Genomic DNA, 19,677 nt, shown 5'->3' with positions numbered 1-19,677 from the left:
AGAAGGTCTAATGATTAGGCTTTCGAGCCCAGTGTACCTCATCAATTAAAAACCATTGTATGCAATCATAAAGTTCCAATATTGAAATAAATTAATTGGTAAGATTTTTACAACAAATGGAGCAACAAAGCATGAATTCAAACATTGCTATCCTAAGCATGCCAAAAGCACAAATATATGAGATGACCATAGCACATTACATGCCATGCACACATAGTGCATCAAAGGAACATGAAGAACAAAGCATCATGAATCAAGCTATATCAAGCAAAGAGGGGAAATCCAACCAAAAAATGAATCAAAAGTAAACCTTACCACAAATTTAGCCCATGTTTTGTAACGGTCACCAAATGAGTAGACCTAGGTTTTTTAGTTATCAAACCTATGCACTTGAGAGTAGCTATGTAAGAACCCAGGGAAGTATTGATCATATTGTAATACCACACTTGATCACCTTAAGCAGCAAGTCTGTGCTATGTGGAGGTAATGAAATTTTATTTTCCAAACTCACATCTAGACACCTTGCAGTACCAATGCATTGTGGCACTAAGTAGAGGTCTTCAAAATCATGGTGCCATGAGCACATAAGTACTTAGTAGAGGAAAAGGTATGAGTTAAGGAATGAAGCAAGCACGGGAAAGTTTCCACATGGGATGGAGGTATAATTATCCCACATGTGAGCAAGGATTTGCAAGTATGGTTCCATTTTAAACGGGAGGTTCATTTTAAGCAATAACATCAAATCAAGATATAAAGTCTCTTTAGAGTACAATTCTCAATTTGTAAAGTGTAGCCTAATTGAACTTGATTTTATTCTTTCATAGATTATCTCTTTATCATGTGCTTAGTTAGTGTTCTCATCTACCTTATCAATGGTGGATTAGGTGACTACCTTGTCACTTAGAGAGCTCAATCCCCAATTTTAAGACCACAAAGGGTAACCTTGACTTGTTCACTCAAAAAAGCACCGCATGGACTCCTTCTCAAGGAGGGGACATAGACCTACCCATTGTGTCAAGGGAGATTTGAGCTCACACTTGTGAAGCCTTACTAATTTGACTACAACTTAGGGGACAATGTTCTCTATTTTGTTTCATTAAAGATAGGAAAAAATTATGGAAATTTTTAAAATTTTTGACATAATAGTTTCAATCATAACAAAACTAGTAACATATTAAATTAAACATGAAAAGAAGCAATACTCATGGGATTCACCTTGAAAACTCTACCCTTTTATACATGTCCCAAGGGTTGTTTGCAAGGGAATGCATATCTAACTTCCCATATGATGGGGTAGAAACGATATCTTGCATAACCCTTTTTAATATTTACTAAAAAAGTGGCTCCATGGTCCTTCCTTATATGCATCACCCTATGACATGTCAAACACCAAGTCCTCTTGCTATGTTTCCATGACATGAGAGGTGTAATTATCCTTTGTAATACTTCTTGTATCTTTAAAAAGAAGGTTAGAATTATGGTAACATTGTAAAATATAGCCTTTTTTACATGTTAAGAAAGGAAATATGCATCATCATCTCTTGGAACATATCACAAAGGTCCAAGTATGTTCAGATTCTCTAATAGCTTGCAATCAAATCAAAGAAGTCATTATCACACTATGCAAGCAAGCTAATGACATCAATAAGATAATCACCATTGTGACTATTTGAAAGAGAAGTAGCGCCAATTAGACTTGACATATGGCTCCAAATATGATCATATGTGGGCTACAACAAAAATCCTCTTTGTCAACCAAAGGATACATGATGCTAACAATAATAATTTTTAATTTACCTATCATGGGCTACCATACTTTGGTAGGAAAACGTAGTGGATCAAAGCTGACTAATGAATGGCAAGATACGTGAATAGATTTCTCCTCAATTATTATACTTGTAGCACACCCTAGTCATTGGCCAAAAGAGTGGAATTCAAGCTATCATAGACTTGTATCACAATCTATGAATAAATGTATTTGACAAATATCAAATCCACATGGTGCTAACCAAATCTCGAATAGCAACAAATATGATTATATTCCTCCTCATTAGCATGGTTACATAATCCTTTAATGGCATGTGTTGTGTGTTGGGTATATATTAATAAGGTGATTGAATTCTAATCATTGCAACATGAGTCAAAATACTTACCCATGGATCTAATTGCTTGCCATATTATGGGTGCCACTCTTTGACATAGCAAAGGTTGTTGTTTACTTCACACTCATGTTCTCCTAGATTCAAAGTAGAAGGAGTATCAAAAAGAAAAACTATAATTTACATATATTAAGGTAGGCATAAAGCTTGCACATTGTGGCATTTGTTTTTAAACATTTCATAATGGGACGTAGTGTGCCTGGTTGGGAGGTCACTAGATGCATTCCTTTTGATAACAACAAAGGATGAAACATGATGCACTTTAAATAATGCATTGTGACCTATTGTAAAGATAACCTAAATTTGCTATGTTTAGAAAACACCCTTCATTATCTTTATAAAAGTGAGATAGTACCATGATGTCTTTTGTCTTTTCTTATACTATGGGTGCCCTTTGAGACTCCTTCTATTTTAAGGATTAACTATAGTGAGATGGTAGTTTATATTGTTTCCTTTTGGTTTTACTCTTGAAGAAAATATTACTCACGGAGCAAGAAAACTTGTACCACTTTGGAAACATGCACAAAAGTAAATCATAACCTTTACAACCTAATACCTACCAAAAGAGATACGTTTAGAGAATACCATTAATGATAACTTTTCTTCATCCAAAGGTGATACATTCACAGTTAAGCAATGCATGATGTCAAAAGAAGAAATAGTAAGGTTGGAGCTAAAAGATACTGTTAAACCTATCTACTATGTTAATGGCTCTTAATCAACGATAATTTTATGATTTAATAATAGTACAATAGCCATGATACTTCCGGTAGTGAATTCTAGTAGATGATGCTCATGGTTTAATAGATTAAGCAAATACTCCTCATAAAGTTATGAGAAAGGGTATTTAAGATAATGCTTAGGAATGTAAAGATTCTTCTCTTTTCTCCTTTTTGAAAAATAGGTTCACAAGACTCATGTAGGCATTTGTGTTGGTTAGGAGTCAACTTCGTATATAGGGTTACTTGCCATGCAAGTCTTTAATAGTTGAACATGCTTCCCATATTTGTTGGGCCCAAGGTGTGATATGTTGTTTTTTTCATTCCCATAAATGATGACATCCACAACTTCTCATATGCATGCGAAGCTATGCCTTAGGGCAAGTTTGATTAGTCTAGGTCAAAACCTTTGATGCTTTGGAGACCCAAAAAGAGCATTCAACACAAGGGGTCCTTTTAAGAGGTTTAGTTATTCACTAATTTGGAAACAAAGTATAAGCATTAAAAAACTTGAAACTTCCACTTTTAATAGGGGTTTTTCATTAGCCTTAGAACTCCACTACTATGGGTTATTGAAGTATGAGAACCACGTTTTGGATTGCAAAGTGGCATGTGATCCCCTACCTTTTTTTCTCAAAACCAATGAGATTTTTTAGGTCAATATTCTTGTGGTAAGAAAGATTGTGGAGATAAAATTCAAAATTTCACCAAACCTATGATATTTAACATGGGGATTTAGATATTTTCCATAGTCATTAGGGCTTACTTGCGGACTTGGAAGAAGACAAAGAAGAAGAATAACCGCAGCTCAGTTGATTCTCATGAGGACGGAATTCGATTTGGGATTGATTGGACTTACAAGGCATTTCACGGGTCCGCAGCTGGAGTGAGATCTTATCGTCGACAAAGGACTGCTCGATGGGGAACGCGTGACTGTGGACGGCGTAGACCGAATATTGCATTCGTCTCATGAGTCACGACTGCGATTCTGCGTTGGGCAGCTTTGGGGTAAGACAGGAACTTGTGAATGATTTTTTGTTTTCGTTGACGGAAGATCTGTCGGTATGTGCAATTATCGGAGTCTACTCCGCAAGATCATGGTACGCCTTCAGAAACCCGGCTGACGATCGTTCAAAATTCAAGACTGCAGTATTGCATACTGCAACCTGCAAGTCATGCTCCATTTCCCCTTTGGCGTTTGCCTCCCCAAAGTTCAAAAGCTTGAAAGCAAAGCCTATTGAAGGCACACGCCAAAGTCTTACCTAATGCCCATCATTCCAAGTCGGACCGCATAGACGACAGCGGCTCCCTAGCAGGCCGCTTTATAGATATCCTCTGCAGTATAAATTTCTCCCTTTATCCTGATCGATACAATCCCCCTCGATCGTGAACAGGAGCTCCTGGAGCTTCGTTTTTGCAGCATTTTGCAACTTCAAATTGCAGCCTAGGTGCCCACGATGAGTTTTATTCGGGGTATTAGTATTAGTTGAGGGGAGCCTAGTTGCCCACGATAAGTTTTATTCAGGGTATTAGTATTAGTTGAGGGGAGCGATGGCGAACTAACCTAAGCTGTTCGATGGCGATTAATCGATGGGTGAATTAACCTAAGCGAAAGCTCCGATTGATTATGCGAAAGCTTTGGAAGCGCCCGTCTCCCTTATATTTCCCCTTGCTGCCTCCCTCCAGGATCCCTTCGCCTCTCACCCGACTGGTCTCCCTTCGTCTGCCGTCTCCCTTCACCTCTCTCAATTCATCGGCGGTGCAATGCCTTGGCTTCATCTCTCTCCCTTCATCTCTCTCACCCGGCTAGTCTCCCTTCAGCGGCGCTCCACTGCCCTAGTTTTATGCTATTGAGGACAAAAGCCGCACCTGGATTTTCTTCAGAAAATTACGAATCCTTTGCAATTGATTCGGCATCAAGATCGTAGATAGATTGGTAGTTCTGAATTTCTCAATCCGAGCGACCCAGTCACGTAGTATCGACATCAGTGATGAATTCTTCCTCCAGCTCGGCTATCCCCACATCCAAGCGTTTTAAAGGAGTTCGCTTGCGTCCCTGGGGCAAATGGGTGTGCGAAATCAGACAGCCGAAGAAGCGCGCCCGCATCTGGCTCGGCTCTCATTCTACCCCTGAAGCTGCAGCTCGTGCTTATGACTTTGCTCTTGTTTGCCTCCGCGGCCCTGATGTGGAACTCAATTTCCCAGACTCTCCTCCCCAGGTGCCCGTCAACTGTTCTTTCACGCCCCAAGAGATTCAAACGCTTGCAGGCAAAGCTGCGGCCGCGTCATTATCCGCCCCATCACCTTTTTCAGTCCGGAGCGACACCGCTTCTGCGTCCTCTGAATACAGTATTACGAGCATTGCATCTTCGTCCGGCTACACAAACGCCTTTCTTGAGCAAGCCATGCATTTTGATAGCTCAGCGGTTTTCAAGGCTATTAACTTTCGACCGCCCAGGATTTGTCACTCCGCATCTGCACTCAATGCTGAAACACGATTCCCTTGGAGGCCTTTTCAGGCTGCAAGCACAGACGAGGCAACTGCAAGTGAAATATGCACCAGCGGAGCCATCGGAGCCGTTGCCACAGATACAATTTCCAATGCAGCGCAACCAATGGTCTTGTTAAAATCCATCCCAACGATCCAACAAGGCCATGTGCAAACTGCAAGTGAAATATGCACCGGCCTGAGACATACTCCTGCAGTCAAGTTGCCTGGATGGGAATCCATGGAGCCAACGGAGGAGAAAATGCTTACTGTAGAGCAGTTCCTCCGGGATTTCCAAGATCCTTCCTTTCGTTACCTGTAAGTCGTAGCACCGAGAGGAATATATATATATCTATTATATGTACCTCCATCCCTTGTTGAGAGGTCTATTATATGTACCTATTTATTTTATATTCCTTGGTATAGTAGAGAGTCGTCTTTTAAATTTCCACGTGTACTCATTTAAAAAAAGTAAGATTCCTCATTGAAAGGCTTTGTCACTCTAAATCAAAACATAAGCTCTAAATAAGCCTAAATGTGTGTAAGGTTGATTTCCAATATATTAGGAGGTGCGACACCCACTTGTAATTTTATAGATCAATGCATTAATGATAAGTGTCAGAGGCAAACAATGTGGTTGCCACATATAAATCTTTAAAGAGCACAAGTCAAGTGAGATAAATGGGAGATATTTCTTTAATAACTATTCATATTTTTATTGTTGGGGTTTACACTTTTGAAAGCTTCTTTTTCTAATTTACAGCTTTGGGAAAAGACACACACACACACACACACACATCCTGCATAAGCACTCCTCTTATGCTGTTCCCACAGGCATCACATTGGACAGCAAAGGGCTTATGTGAATTTGGCAAGATAATGATAGGATTGGAGAATAGCTTTTCCTTAAGCTCTTCAAAGGCTGCAATTTCCTTGGTACCACAACAAGACAAAGCACCCACAGATGCACACACAGACGCATTTCCTTTACTAAAAAAAAAACTTATGGGCACGTCTATTTGCACATCTATTGGCACGTCTATAGACCTACGTCTACAGGCACGTCTATATAACCTATAGACATGCCTATAGATGCTTGGCTAGAAATTTAAAAAAACCAAAGAGACGCGTACATAGACGCATTTATAGATGCGCTTATAGATGCTCTACAGAATCTTTTTTGTTAATAGAAGCATAATTTTGTGTGGTTGAACAGAATGCTGTGTATGTTGTGTATGCTATGTAGTTACAAGAATCCCAAAGAATCCCATTTCCACATTGTGCAATTCAATTCTTACAGCCAACCGCATTTTAATTAGCACAATTGCAAGCACATCTATAGCCGAAGATTCCCTTCTTTGCTCCCTTCTTTGCCCCCTTCTTCCTCATCTTCTTCCTCCTGATCAGACGCAGGGCCCTGTAAACGAGGGACAACATGTATCAATGTATGAAAAATTAAATCTTTACTTACAATATTGACATTATTTAACTACTTTTAAATACCTGGGGGGCGCTCCAGTAGCCCAGATATATTGCTCCTCAGTAATCAACTCGTCATCATAGAAGTGCCTCCATGTATCTCCTCTAGAATGGTGGCAGTGGTAGGCTGTCTCGATAGGAGTAGGGTACCTGACTCCCACGATATCAAGCTGGAAGATGACACAATTTGTGGAGGGGTTAGTACAAAGAAACAACCTCCTAATAAACTACATAAACAATATAATTTGAGATCGATACTTGTGGGGCTGGTCACTTGGTGGTTGACCTCCCTCTCTCCTGGAAATCTCGGCTAGTGCCTATCTCTTAAGCGAAGATCTTTTATTGGCAAGTATCGTAACAATCTTTGACTTGGCCCATTTATCTGTGAACTGAACATTGGAGGGATTGGGACACCTAGAGTGAACAGCAGCAAGGGTCTCATCAGCTAACTTTTCTAGTTAGTCTTTGTAGTCAATAAAGCAATCTCTGTAATTGTTAGCAATTACAGAGTGCATAAAGGCCATGATGTCCTTCCCCCGTGCATCCATCAAGATGCCTCCTGTCTGAGTGATGTCATAGAAGATCGTACCATCACCCTTTGGCACATCTGCATCATCTAAATCATCCCTGTCCCCACCACTACCCCCCCAAAGCACTGTGCCATGCATCCCTGACCCACCGCTCCCCCTGCTACTACGCCTGCTGCCCTATCATGTTGAGCTAGTACGTTGGCCACTTGTAGCTGGAGAAGCGACTCTTGATTGCACGGGAGTACATTGGGCACTCGTAGCTGGAGAAGTGACTCTCGACGGCATGGGAGTCTATCGACAGCTCTGCGAGGTAGAAGGACCTCCTGATCGCAAGGGGGGAGAAGGGGCTCAGCTCTGTAGCCGGTTGGGCTATCTCGACTGCACTGGGGTAATCTCAGCTGGTGTGGGATTAGGGTGGTTTGGAGTCTATACTGCCAACTCTTGGGGGGTGTTTGTAGTACCCATCATGTATGTGTATAACTCTGTAGGAGTGGGAGGGTGCCCCAAAATGTTATATAACTCCCGAAAGATGGCATCCGGAAGACCAGGTGAGGCTGAAGGGCTTCCTGGCCACATGATGAACTGAAGAAAAGAAAAGAAGAAGATTACCATCGAGCATGCCCTTGTCACGAGATGCAAAAGAAAAAATAGAGTCAGAGCCTGACATTGAGCAAGCACTTACAAACTCCTGTATTCTTTGAATTAGAGTGATAGAAGTGTGTATCTGCTTGCTCAATGTCAGGCTATTGAAGCTTCACGTGGGGAAAAAGAGAGAAGGAAAGAGAGGAAAAGAGAGGAAAAGAGAGGAGAAAAAAGAAAGGAGATAAGAGAGAAAAAGAGAGGAGAAAAGAGAAGGAAAGAGAGGAGAAAGGAGAGGAAAAGAGGAGAAAAAGAGAGAAAAAGTGGGGACAAAAGAGAGAAAAAGAGAGAAGGAAAGAGAGGAGAAAAGAGAGGAAAAGAGAGGAAAAGAGAGGAGAAAAAAGAAAGGAGATAAGAGAGAAAAAGAGAGGAGAAAAGAGAAGGAAAGAGAGGAGAAAGGAGAGGAAAAGAGAGGAGAAAAAGATAAAAAGTGGGGATGAAAGAGAGAAAAAGAGAGAAGGAAAGAGAGGAGAAAAGAGAAGGAAAGAGAGGAGAAAGGAGAGGAAAAGAGAGGAGAAAAAGAGAGAAAAAGTGGGGATAAAAGAGAGAAAAAGAGAGAAGGAAAGAGAGGAGAAAAGAGAGGAAAATAGAGGAAAGAGAGGAGAAAAAAGAAAGGAGATAAGAGAGAAAAAGAGAGGAGAAAAGAGAAGGAAAGAGAGGAGAAAGGAGAGGAAAAGAGAGGAGAAAAAGAGAGAAAAAGTGGGGATAAAAGAGAGCAAAGAGAGAAGGAAAGAGAGGAGAAAAGAGAGGAAAATAGAGAAAAAGAAAGGAGAAAAAAGAAAGGAGATAAGAGAGAAAAAGAGAGGAGAAAAGAGAAGGAAAGAGAGGAGAAAGGAGAGGAAAAGAGAGGAGAAAAAGAGAGAAAAAGTGGGGATAAAAGAGAGAAAAAGAGAGAAGGAAAGAGAGGAGAAAAGAGAGGAAAATAGAGGAAAAGAGAGGAAAAGAGAATCCCTTATTTCCTCACGAATGCAATCCCTTTCTTTAATCATGCTTTCCCTTTCCATCATTCATGTATTCCCTTTCTTCAATCATGTAATCCCTTTCCATCATTCATGCAATCCCTTTCTTCATTCATGCAATCACTTATTTCCATCATTGAATATGCAATCCTTTTCTTGGAAGTGGAAGGGGAGCCTTTGGGGAAGGGGAAGGGAAAGGAAACGAGAAAGAAAAGGAAGGGGAAAGGGAAGAATACATAACGGACTGTCAGAGCGCATCTATAGACGCGTCTAACAGCCAGACGCGCTGTTAGATGCGTTGTTAGATGCACTGTTAGATGCATCTATAGACACGCTCTAATAGACGCCTTTTTTAAAGAAACTGAAAAGAACATGCGCCCTATCTCAAAAATAACAACACTAGTACCAAAAACATCAATTCCTTGCATACGATAAAGGACGAATCCAAAGAGAGCAACTTCCAAAGAAGATCAACTGCCAAGAGACTTACCTTGGATAGAGGTATGGAAGCTTCGTGTCCTTCTTCAAAGCTGCTTCTCTTTCTTCTCTTCCTTGGTCACCCTCTTCTCTTATGTTCTTGGGGATGATTGTGTAAGCCTGGAGATGAGTGTGGGTGCTTGGAGATAAGTGTGGATGCTCGGAGCTATGTCTGTTAATAAGAAAGCAAGCCGCATGACGCTAAAAGTATGTGAAGGAAAGCAAGTGCGCTAAAAGTAGGTTTAAAAATCAGCACGCAGTCTGCATGTCTAAAAGTGCATCTATCAACACATCTATCAACGCATTTAAAGTATGTTCTAGATGTGCCTATAGACACACTCCACAATACAGACGTGGTGTTAGATGCACTTTTAGATGCTCCACAGAGTTTTGGCATTTACAATTGATGCAAGAATAAAATTTTTGGGTTGGTTATATGTAGGATGTCTTCATCTTCAAGAAGTAGCTCCAGTGAGGATGAATCCCTCCGTATCCACCATCGCGAAATGTGGTTGGAACAAAAATTCAAATGTATGTGTGATCGATGTCAAGGAAACATGTATCGTGCACGTAGAATTACACTCAATCACGTCTCAAAGTATGCAGAATGGGATGCGACTATAAACATGGTAAGTGTTAAAGAGTTAAGGTTGATTGAGATACCTATGGGTGTTCATGTGCTTGAGTTATGATCCCATTTTAATTTGATACATGATGCAGTGCCACACCCACATATGTTATCCTATGCTTGTCATGAGGAGGCAAAGTGTCGGCGATATGAGGTGGGATCTTTAGGAGGAACCGTTACGGATGCATGGAGTGATGGTGATAGTAGCCCTCCACCATTACCTCATGAGGCTGTGGAGAAGGTGTTTGATGATATGGTGTGGGATTTATATGTCCATCAATCCTCAGGTAGGGATGATAGCATGGAGCAGGATGATCTTTTTACCGCAGCATCGACTCCACTATTTGAGGGGTGCACATTCTCTGTTCTACGTGCCTCCCTTGAGTTACTAAACTTGCAGACCTGATGGAGCAATGTAAGTTTGAATGCATTACTCAAGTAAGCTTTAAAGTCTATTTTGCAAACATGGTGAATTATGCTAGTGGGTCAATTACTCGAATGCTTTTTCTCATTTATGGTCTTCATGTGCAGGCTATTGTGTAAAATGCTTCCAAGGGAGAATAAATTACTGACCTCAAGAGATATGGCAATGCAACATGTGACGTCTCTTGAATGATTAGATTTCAAGCACATTCATGCATGCGTCAACGATTGCGTTCTATTTCGTGGACCACATAAGGATGCAAGAGAGTGTCCTACTTGTGGAGAGGCAAGACATAGAGCAGATCTCAAAACTTTGGATGTGCCTCGTAAGGTTTTGTGACATTTTTTGGTAATCCCTCACATCCAACATATGTTCAAGTGCAAATCCATTGCAGAGGTCATGTCATAGCATTCCTCCCATTGATCAACCATTGGCAAGTGAAGAACTCCCACAGACACTCTTTGCGTGGAAGCATATTGAAGACACATGGCCAAGCTTCAAGGAAAAACCTAGGAGCTTGAGACTTGGATTGGGTATGGACGGTGTGAACCCATTTGGTCTCAAAAGCACCTCTTACAGTGTATGGCCAGTGATATTGGTGAATTATAATCTTCCACCCTCTATGGCGATTAAGAAAGGACATGTTATGTTATCCCTTATAATTGCAGGGAAACATAAAGTCAAAAATCTTAATGTTTATTTGGAGCCTTTGATTGACGAGCTAGAGATACTTTGGAGAGGTATCGAGGTGCATGATGTGAGTAGGCCTCCCTCATCATGAGACCTCAACCACAAAGCAGTCGATGCATGACTTCCCAGGCTATGGCGAGTATTCAGGTAAGCATTGCACTTTTAATTATGAGTAGGCAATCGAGATCTGGCACCCAAACCCACCTTCAACTCTTAATTGCATCTATTGTTCAGGTCTCACTACATCGGGTTACCATGTATGTCCTCTTTGTGGTCCTTCACTAGTTGCCTCATGGGTAGATGCATTGAATAAGGTCATCTATGAGAATCACCATCGATTTCTCCCACCTGATCATCCTAGATATGTCGCCCCTTGGAATGAAGTCCCCCCACAGTCACTCACTGTGGGAGATTGGATGAGAATTTGGGACGGATCCATGACTCCTCCACCACTTGGCATGAGCCGGTAAGGGTTTGTAACTATTGTGTGCTATATTGGCTAAAAATAAAGATTGCCCGCTAACACCAGCTTTTGTATTTACCATATTGGTCCCACCTCAAGATCAATCACCTACTTGATCCCATGCATATCTTCAAAAATGTGGCGTCTACCACAATAAGACAAAGCACCCATAGACGCGCGCACAGACATGTTTACTGAACTAAATAAAAAACTTACGGGCATGTCTATTTGCACGTCTATTTTCGCGTCTGGAGACCCGCGTCTAATTGTGCGTCTATATATCAGACACACGCGCGTATAGACGCGCACTTAGAAATGCATTTATAGACGCAAATATAGACACAAATCGAACAAACAGACGCGTATATAAACGCGTTTTTAAAATCACTGATAGACGCGCTTTATTTATTTATTTTTAAATTTTACAGAATGCTGTGTATGTTGTGTATGCTATATAGTTACAAGAATCCCATATCCACATTGTGTAATTCAATTCTTACAGCCAACCGCATTTTAATTACAATTCCAAATAAAACATTACAACTCCAAATCGCAATAAAATTCATGAAAGCTCAAAAAGTGCTTGTATATACATATAGCACGAAGCTAAGCCATGTCATGTGGCTTCAAGTACAAAAAATAAGAGGAGTCTATATACAAGAGGCACAAAGCCAAGCCAGTGGCTTTAAGTACAAAAAAGAGTAGCTAGCACTACTTGTACGACTAATCTATGTTCTCCAGGTCCTCGCTCCCTTCCACGCTTCCTTCTGTGCTCCCTTCTGCGCCTCCTTCCTGCTCTTTTTCATCATCTTGTGCACGGGCCTGTAAACAAGGGACAACATATATCAATGTATGAAAAATCAAATCTTTACTTATAATTTTGGCATTATTTAATTACTTTCAAATACCTAGGGGGCCGCTCCAGTAGCTCAGGTATATTGCTCCTCAGTAATCAACTCGTCATCATAGAAGTGCCTCCATGTATCTCCTCTACGATGGTGGCGGTGGTAGGCTGTCTCCACAGGAGTAGGGTATCTGCCCACGATTCAAGCTGCATGACGACACACTTTGCGGAGGGATTAGTACAAAGAAACAACCTCCTAATAAACTACATAAGCAATATAATTTGAGATCAATACTTACAAATTGGGCCTCCCATGATTCAACACCCCCTGCTCCAAAATGCGCGCTTCCATATTCCTCCATCTGGATCCTCCATGCCTCCACGTGCTGTAGACTGGGGTCCTCCCTCGCTGACTTCATTGCCTTCTTCCACTCACGCTTGTGAGCGGTGTGGGGCGGGCCCCTTGGTGGTTAACCTGCCTCAAGCCTGGCAAGTTCCACTAGTGCCTGCCTCTTAAGCGAAGATCTTTTATTGCCAAGTATCGTAACAATCTTTGACTTGGCCCATTTATCTGTGAACTGGCGATTGGGGGGGTTAGGATACCTAGAGCGAACAGTAGCGAGGGTCTCATCAGCCAACCTCTTTGGGTGGTCTTTGTAGTGGATAAAGCAATCTCTGTAATTGTTAGCAATTACAGAGCGCATGAAGGCCATGATGTCCTTCCCCCGCGCATCCATCCTCGGGGGGGTCACTATGTATGAACCCTCTATATCACATGCGTTCGAGGCCTATTTGTAAAATCCCTTATCTGTAAATTTTTCCTTAATAAAATGTACCCTTTTTCTATACAGAACTGTAAATTTTTTTACATTTCATTTTAAATGCTCCCTTATGTATATTAATTTTTAGAAATTTAGGAATTAAAAATATCCTTTTGTTGAACTCACGTGGTTACATATGATGAGTGACCCCCCCAAGCATCCATCAAGATGCCTCCTGTCTGAGTGATGTCATAATAAATCGTACCATCACCCAGAGGCATGTCTAAATCATCTGAATCATCATCCTCCCCACAGACACAAAACCCAAAGCACTATGCGATGCATCCCCCACCGCTCTCCCTGCTACTACGCGTGCTACCCTGTCGTGTCGAGCTTGTACGCTAGCCACTCGTAGCTGGAGACTGCACGGGACTACGCTAACCACTCGTAGCTGGAGAACCGAGTCTCGACGGCACAGGAGTACGTCGATGGCTCTGCGAGACAGAAGGTTCTCCTGACGGCATGGGGAAAGGGGCATAAGACAGGATGGCAGAAGGGACATAAGATGGCATGGGGGAAGGGGCATAAGACGGTATGGGGGAAGGAGCATAAGAAGGGGCATAAGACGGCTATGCTGACTCCACTGGGGTGATCTCAAGCGGTGTGGGGTGGCTTGGAGTCTGTAGTGCTGACTCTTGGGGAGTGTTTAGAGTACTCATCATATACCCATATAACTCCGCAGGACTAGGAGGGTGCCCTAAAAGGTTATATAAGTCCTTCCAAATAAAGTTCCCGGGGATCAGGTGAGCTAGAAGCGCTTCCTGGCCACATGTTGAACTAGAAAAAAGGAAAAAAATCTATTACTGATGAGCTGAGAAGAAAGGGGAAGGGAAGAGAGGCTTACTGTCAGAGTGCATCGATAGACGCGTCTGATTTGCGCGTCTATATTTGCGTCTAATAGAGCGTCTAACAGAGCATCTAACAGAGTGTCTAATAGAGCGTTTAACAGAGCGTCTAACAGAGCATTTAACAGAGCATCTATCGATGCGTCTATCTGTGTCTGCAAACAGGCTAGACGCACGTTCAGACGCGCCTATAGACGCACTCCGATAGACGGGATTCCTAAAAAGTAGAAAAGGACATTGCGCCTGACACACAAACGTGACACTGATACCCAGATCATGCGCTTCTTGGATACGAGAAAGTACAAATCTAAAGAGAGCAAACTTCCAAACAAGATCAACTGCAAAAAGACTTACTTGGATAGAGGTATGGAAGGTTCTTCTTTCTTTTTCAAAGTTGCTTCTCCTCCTTGTTCGTCCTCCTCTCCTTTAAGCTTAGAAGTAAGTGTGGGTGCCTTCCTCTTAAGTGTAAGCTTGGAAGTAAGTATGGGAGCCTTCCTCTTAAGCGTCGAAACTATGGATATGCTAATAAGGAAGGAAGCAAGCTGCGCGAAGTATAAGTAATGTGAAGAAAAGCAAAGCAAGCGGCGCGCTAAAAAGTAGGTTTAAAAGCCGCGTCTATAATCGCGTCTAATAGCACGTCTATAGGCGTGTCTAAATACATAGAGTAGACGCGCTTTTAGATGCAACTTTAGATGTGATTTTAGATGCGCTTTTAGACGCGCCTTTAGACGCGCCACAGAGTTTAAATTAAACATTTGAAGAAGAGCAAATTTGGTGGGTTGTTTGTTTGTAGGATGTCTTCATCTTCAACAAGTAGCTCCAGTGAGGATGAATTTCTCCATATCCACCATCGCGAAATGTGGTTAGAGTAAAAAATCAAATGTTTGTGTGATCGATGTCGAGGAAACATGTATCGTGCACACAGGATTACACTCAATCATATCTCAAAGTATGGAGAATGGGATGTGACCGTAAACAGGGTAAGGGTTTATAAGTTAAGGTTGATTGAGATACCTATAGGTGTTCATATGTTTGAGTTATGATCTCGTTTTAATTTGATACAGGATGTAGTGCCACACCCGCATATGTTACCCTATGCTCGCTGTGAGGAGGCGAAGCGTCGGCGATATGAGGTGGGATCTTCAGGAGGGACCGTTATGGATGCATGGAGTGATGGTGATAGTAGCCCTCCGCCATTACCTCATGAAGCCGTGGAGGAGGATGTGTTTGATGATATCATGCGGGATTTATATGTCCATCAAGGGAGGGATAATAGCATGGAGCAGGATGAGCTTTTTACTGCAGCATCGACTCCACTATTTGAGGGGTGCACATTCTCTGTTCTACGTGCCTCCCTTGAGTTACTAAACTTGCAAACCATCTATGGATGGAGCAATGCAAGTTTGAATGCATTACTCAAGTAAGCTTTAAAGTCGATTTTGCAAACATGGTGAATTATGCTAGTGGGTCAATTACTCGAATGCTTTTCCTCATTTATGGTCTTCACGTGCAGGCTATTGTGTAAAATGCTTCCAAGGGAGAATAAACTACCGACCTCAAGAGATATGGCAAGGCAACATGTGACCTCTCTTGGAGGATTAGATTACAAGCGCATCCATGCATGTGTCAACGATTGCGTTTTGTTTCGTGGCCTACATAAGGATGCCAGAGAGTGTCCTACTTGTGGAGAGGCAAGATATAGAGCAGATCTCAAAACCTTGGACGTGCCTCGTAAGGTATTGTGACATTTCCCATAATCCCTCGCATCCAACATATGTTCAAGTGCAAATCTATTGCAAAGCTCATGTCATGGCATTCCTCCCATCGATCAACTGATGGCAAGTGGAGAACTCCCACGGACTCTCCTGCGTGGAAGCATATTGAAGACACATGGCCAAGCTTCAAGGAAGAACCTAGGAGCTTGAGACTTAGATTGGGTATGGACAGTGTGAACCCATTTGGTCTCAAAAGCATGTCTTACAGTGTATGGCCAGTGGTATTGGTGAATTACAATCTTCCACCCTCTATGGCTATTAAGAAAGGACATGTTATGCTGTCCCTTCTAATTTCAGGGAAACATAAAGTCAAAAACCCTGATGTTTATTTGGAGCCTTTGATTGATGAGCTAGAGATACTTTGGAGAGGTATCGAGGTGCATGATGTGAGCAGGCCTCCCTCATCATGAGACTTCAACTGCAAAGCAGTCTTGATGTGGATGATGCATGACTTCCCAGGCTATGGCGAGTGTTCAGGTAAGCATTGCATTTTTAATTATGAATAGGCAAAGGATGTGGCACCCTAAACCCACCTTCCACTCTTAATTGCATCTATTGTTCAGGTCTCACTACATCGAGTTACCATGCATGTCCTGTTTATGGTCCTTCGCTAGTTGCCTCACAGTCAAACGCATTGAATAAGGTCATCTATGAGAATCACCATCGATTTCTCCCACCTAATCATCCTAGATATGTTGCCCGTTGGAATGAAGTCCTCCCACAATCACTCACCGCGGGAGATTGGATGAGAATTTGGGACGGTTCCACGACTCCTCCACCACTTGGCATGAGCCGGTAAGGGTTTGTAACTATTGGCTGGAAGTAAAGATTGGCTATATTGGCTGAAAGTAAAGATTGCATGCTAACACTTTATTTTGTTTAGATACTCCATCTTTTATCATTTACCGTATTGGTCCCACCTCAAGATCAGTCACCTGCTTGATCCCATGCATATCTTCAAGAATGCGGCATCTACCATTTGGGAGCATTTGAATGGGACACGAGATTCGGCAGGCATAAGGGAGGATCTACATACCACAGGGAGGATGCGTGAAGCTTGGCCTCAAGAGAGACCAAATGGGCGTGTTTTTTTACCTCGTGCACTGTGGATGTTATCAAAGCTAGAGATGGCGATGGTGAAGCGTGCTATTACTACAATTCGTACTCCCACTAGATGCATGAGGTGTTTGAAGGGAGGCTTTACAAAGAGCAAGAAAAGAGGTGTAGAGCAATTATATGGCTTGAAATCTCATGATTGGCACAAGATGCTCCAAGTAAGTATTTTATGTGCATAATATCTTTTTCCTTTCAAATTTGTGAGTGAATAGCTATAAGCAACTAATCAACCACCTCCTCGCGGATTCAGTTCATACTACCTACTAGCATTTCACGTAGTGCATCGAAGGATGTGAAAGATTGTATTTACAAGATGGGCGAGCTTGTGAGGTATGTGAGCTCAAAGGAAATAGATCCCACCATGCTTGAGAATGCTCAAGTTATGTCAGTGGAGGTGGTTTGTTTAGTGGAGGAGACATTTCCGCGTTGAGTCCGCGTTCTATTCTCACAAGCCATCTACATCTCATAGTGCATTTGGTGGATGAGATTGCTATATGCGGTACTATACATGCACGATGGTTGTTCTTCCTAGAGCACTTTATGAAGACCTTGAAGGGCTTCATGAGACAAAATGCAAGACCCGAAGGTAGCATGGCCGAGGGTTGGTTGGTACAAGAGTCACTTGTATATATTTTTGAGTTTCTTGTTGATGTGGATAGCTCTCTCCCACGACTATGGAGAGATGATTAAGACCTAAGGATGACCTCTATTGTGCCTCAAGGGAAAGGACGCAACAAAGTAATAGACACGGAGTTGCATAATAGTATCAACCTCTTTCGCATGCTTAATAGTGATGTGATGAAAAGATGGGTGACAAGATACGAGGATGCAAAAGCAAGAAGACAAGAAGAAAGGGCCCTCTTTCATACACACCACGGATCTCGTGTGCCATACCCTCAGTATCTAAGAGCACTTCCAAAGGATATTCATGTGGATTGGCTACTTGATGAAATGGAGAAAGCAGAGAAAGACGAGGGGATGCATATCACAATGGAAGAATGGGAGTATGCTAGGGGATGCATGAGCAAGGTCGGTATATAGAATGTTATGCATAAGTTAGGAGCTTTCAATAATTTAGATTGCTTATTTAATTGATTTTTTCTTGGTGTAGTGCACTATGTTCAATGCTATATGGTCTAGCCAATGGAGCCATGGATGATTATTGTGGCATAATCCAAGATATTATTATGCTTGACTTTCGACGCTACTTTGTGTATGTTTTGGATGCAAAGTGGTTTAAGGACGTGGCGGAAAGAGGCCCTAATGCAACAATCAAACGCCATGCAAGTGGCTTTCTAACTATTGACTCCACAAAGTTTTGGCAAAGTAGGAAGGACACACTAGTACTACCACAACAATGTGAACAGGTACTGTGCACACGTATAAAAATACTCGCTTTTAAATATTTGATGCAAGAAAAGTAACATGATTGTATTTGTGTTTGAATTAGGTTGTCTATCAACCAATGGTGGATAATAATAGATGGTGGCATGTCACACCTATTATGCCACATTCTAAAGTGATGTATAGTACATTTACTAATATGGAGCGTATGGAGGATGATCATGGCCATGGACGTGATGATGACCGTGATACGAGAGAGGAGGATGATCATGAGATAGGAGATACAGATATTGAGGCCATTACCCATGAGGACGAGCCTACCATTCGAGATGCTGATTTCGATGAGCACATGAGTGGCACAAGTAGTAGTGGGTTGAATGTATTTGTAGATCTAAACACTTGTTTGGATTTTCAAGTAGATAGTTTGGCAAGGGTTGATCTCACTGATGATGAGATTGAACCGTATTCCCATAATTGATATTGGCAAAACTATTTTACATATTATCTCATTCTCCTCATCTCACTTAATTCTTGTATATGTGGGCTTGCAAAAAATTATGTGCTTTGGTAATCATGGGCAATGTTTGGAAAGCAATGATGTACACCAAAATCCCACTTCTGTATTGTCTAGTTTGCATCTATCTACGTGTCTAAATGTGCATCTGATTCTCAGTGTAAATGCGCAAATAAACGTGCTAATACATGCGCAAATAGACGTGCTAATAAATGTGATGTTAGACGGGCACGTATTTTCTCAGGTTAGATGCACACGTAGATGCGGTAATTTATGCGCAAATAGACAAGCTTTTAGACGCGCATTTAGACGCGCCCGTAATTCCTCTACTAAAGCAACGCCTAGACGCGCCTGCTATTTTGCACGTCTACCAAGCACATCTATAGTTGCTTTGTGTTGTTGTGTACCATTTGGGAACATTTGAATATTGGGACATGAGATTCCACAGGCATAAGGGAGGATCTACGCACCACAGGGAGGATGCCTGAAGCTTGGCCACAAGAGAGGGCAAATGGGTGTGTCTTTTTACCTCGTGCACCGTGGAGGTTATCAAAGCTAGAGATGGTGGCATTGAAGCGAGCTATCTACAGTTCATACTCCCACTGGATGCATGAGGTGTTTGAAGGGGGCCTTCACAAAGAGCAAGAAAAGAGGTGTAGAGCAATTATATGGCTTAAAATCTCATGATTGGCACAAGATCTTTTTCTTTCCAAATTTGTGAGTGAATTAGAAGCAACTAATCAACCATTCCTCGTGTGTTCAG

At 41.9% G+C, this 19,677-nt stretch overlaps 1 protein-coding gene across 1 annotated transcript; it reads left to right on the top strand.

The window, feature by feature from the left end:
* Positions 1-4,271: 4,271 nt before the first annotated feature.
* Positions 4,272-5,812, top strand: LOC147892758 (uncharacterized). Its single transcript, XM_087387707.1, has one exon. It carries the CDS (start codon positions 4,870-4,872, stop codon positions 5,686-5,688), a length of 819 nt encoding a protein of 272 aa, XP_087243833.1. The 5' UTR covers positions 4,272-4,869; the 3' UTR covers positions 5,689-5,812.
* The last annotated feature ends 13,865 nt before the right edge of the window (positions 5,813-19,677 follow it).

This window comes from Dipteris shenzhenensis, chromosome 16 (genome assembly GCF_047967505.1).
Source record: "Dipteris shenzhenensis isolate YYH24624 ecotype China chromosome 16, Dip_SZ_1.0, whole genome shotgun sequence".
NCBI classification, from domain to species: Eukaryota; Viridiplantae; Streptophyta; class Polypodiopsida; order Gleicheniales; family Dipteridaceae; genus Dipteris; species Dipteris shenzhenensis.
The sequence above is the reverse complement of the archived record's forward strand: the minus strand, read 5'-3'. Positions and strand labels throughout refer to the sequence as shown.

Bases quoted from the DNA above. Each gene is read 5' to 3' on its own strand.
- LOC147892758 (XM_087387707.1), top strand. From the start codon at position 4,870: ATGAATTCTTCCTCCAGCTCGGCTATCCCCACATCCAAGCGTTTTAAA.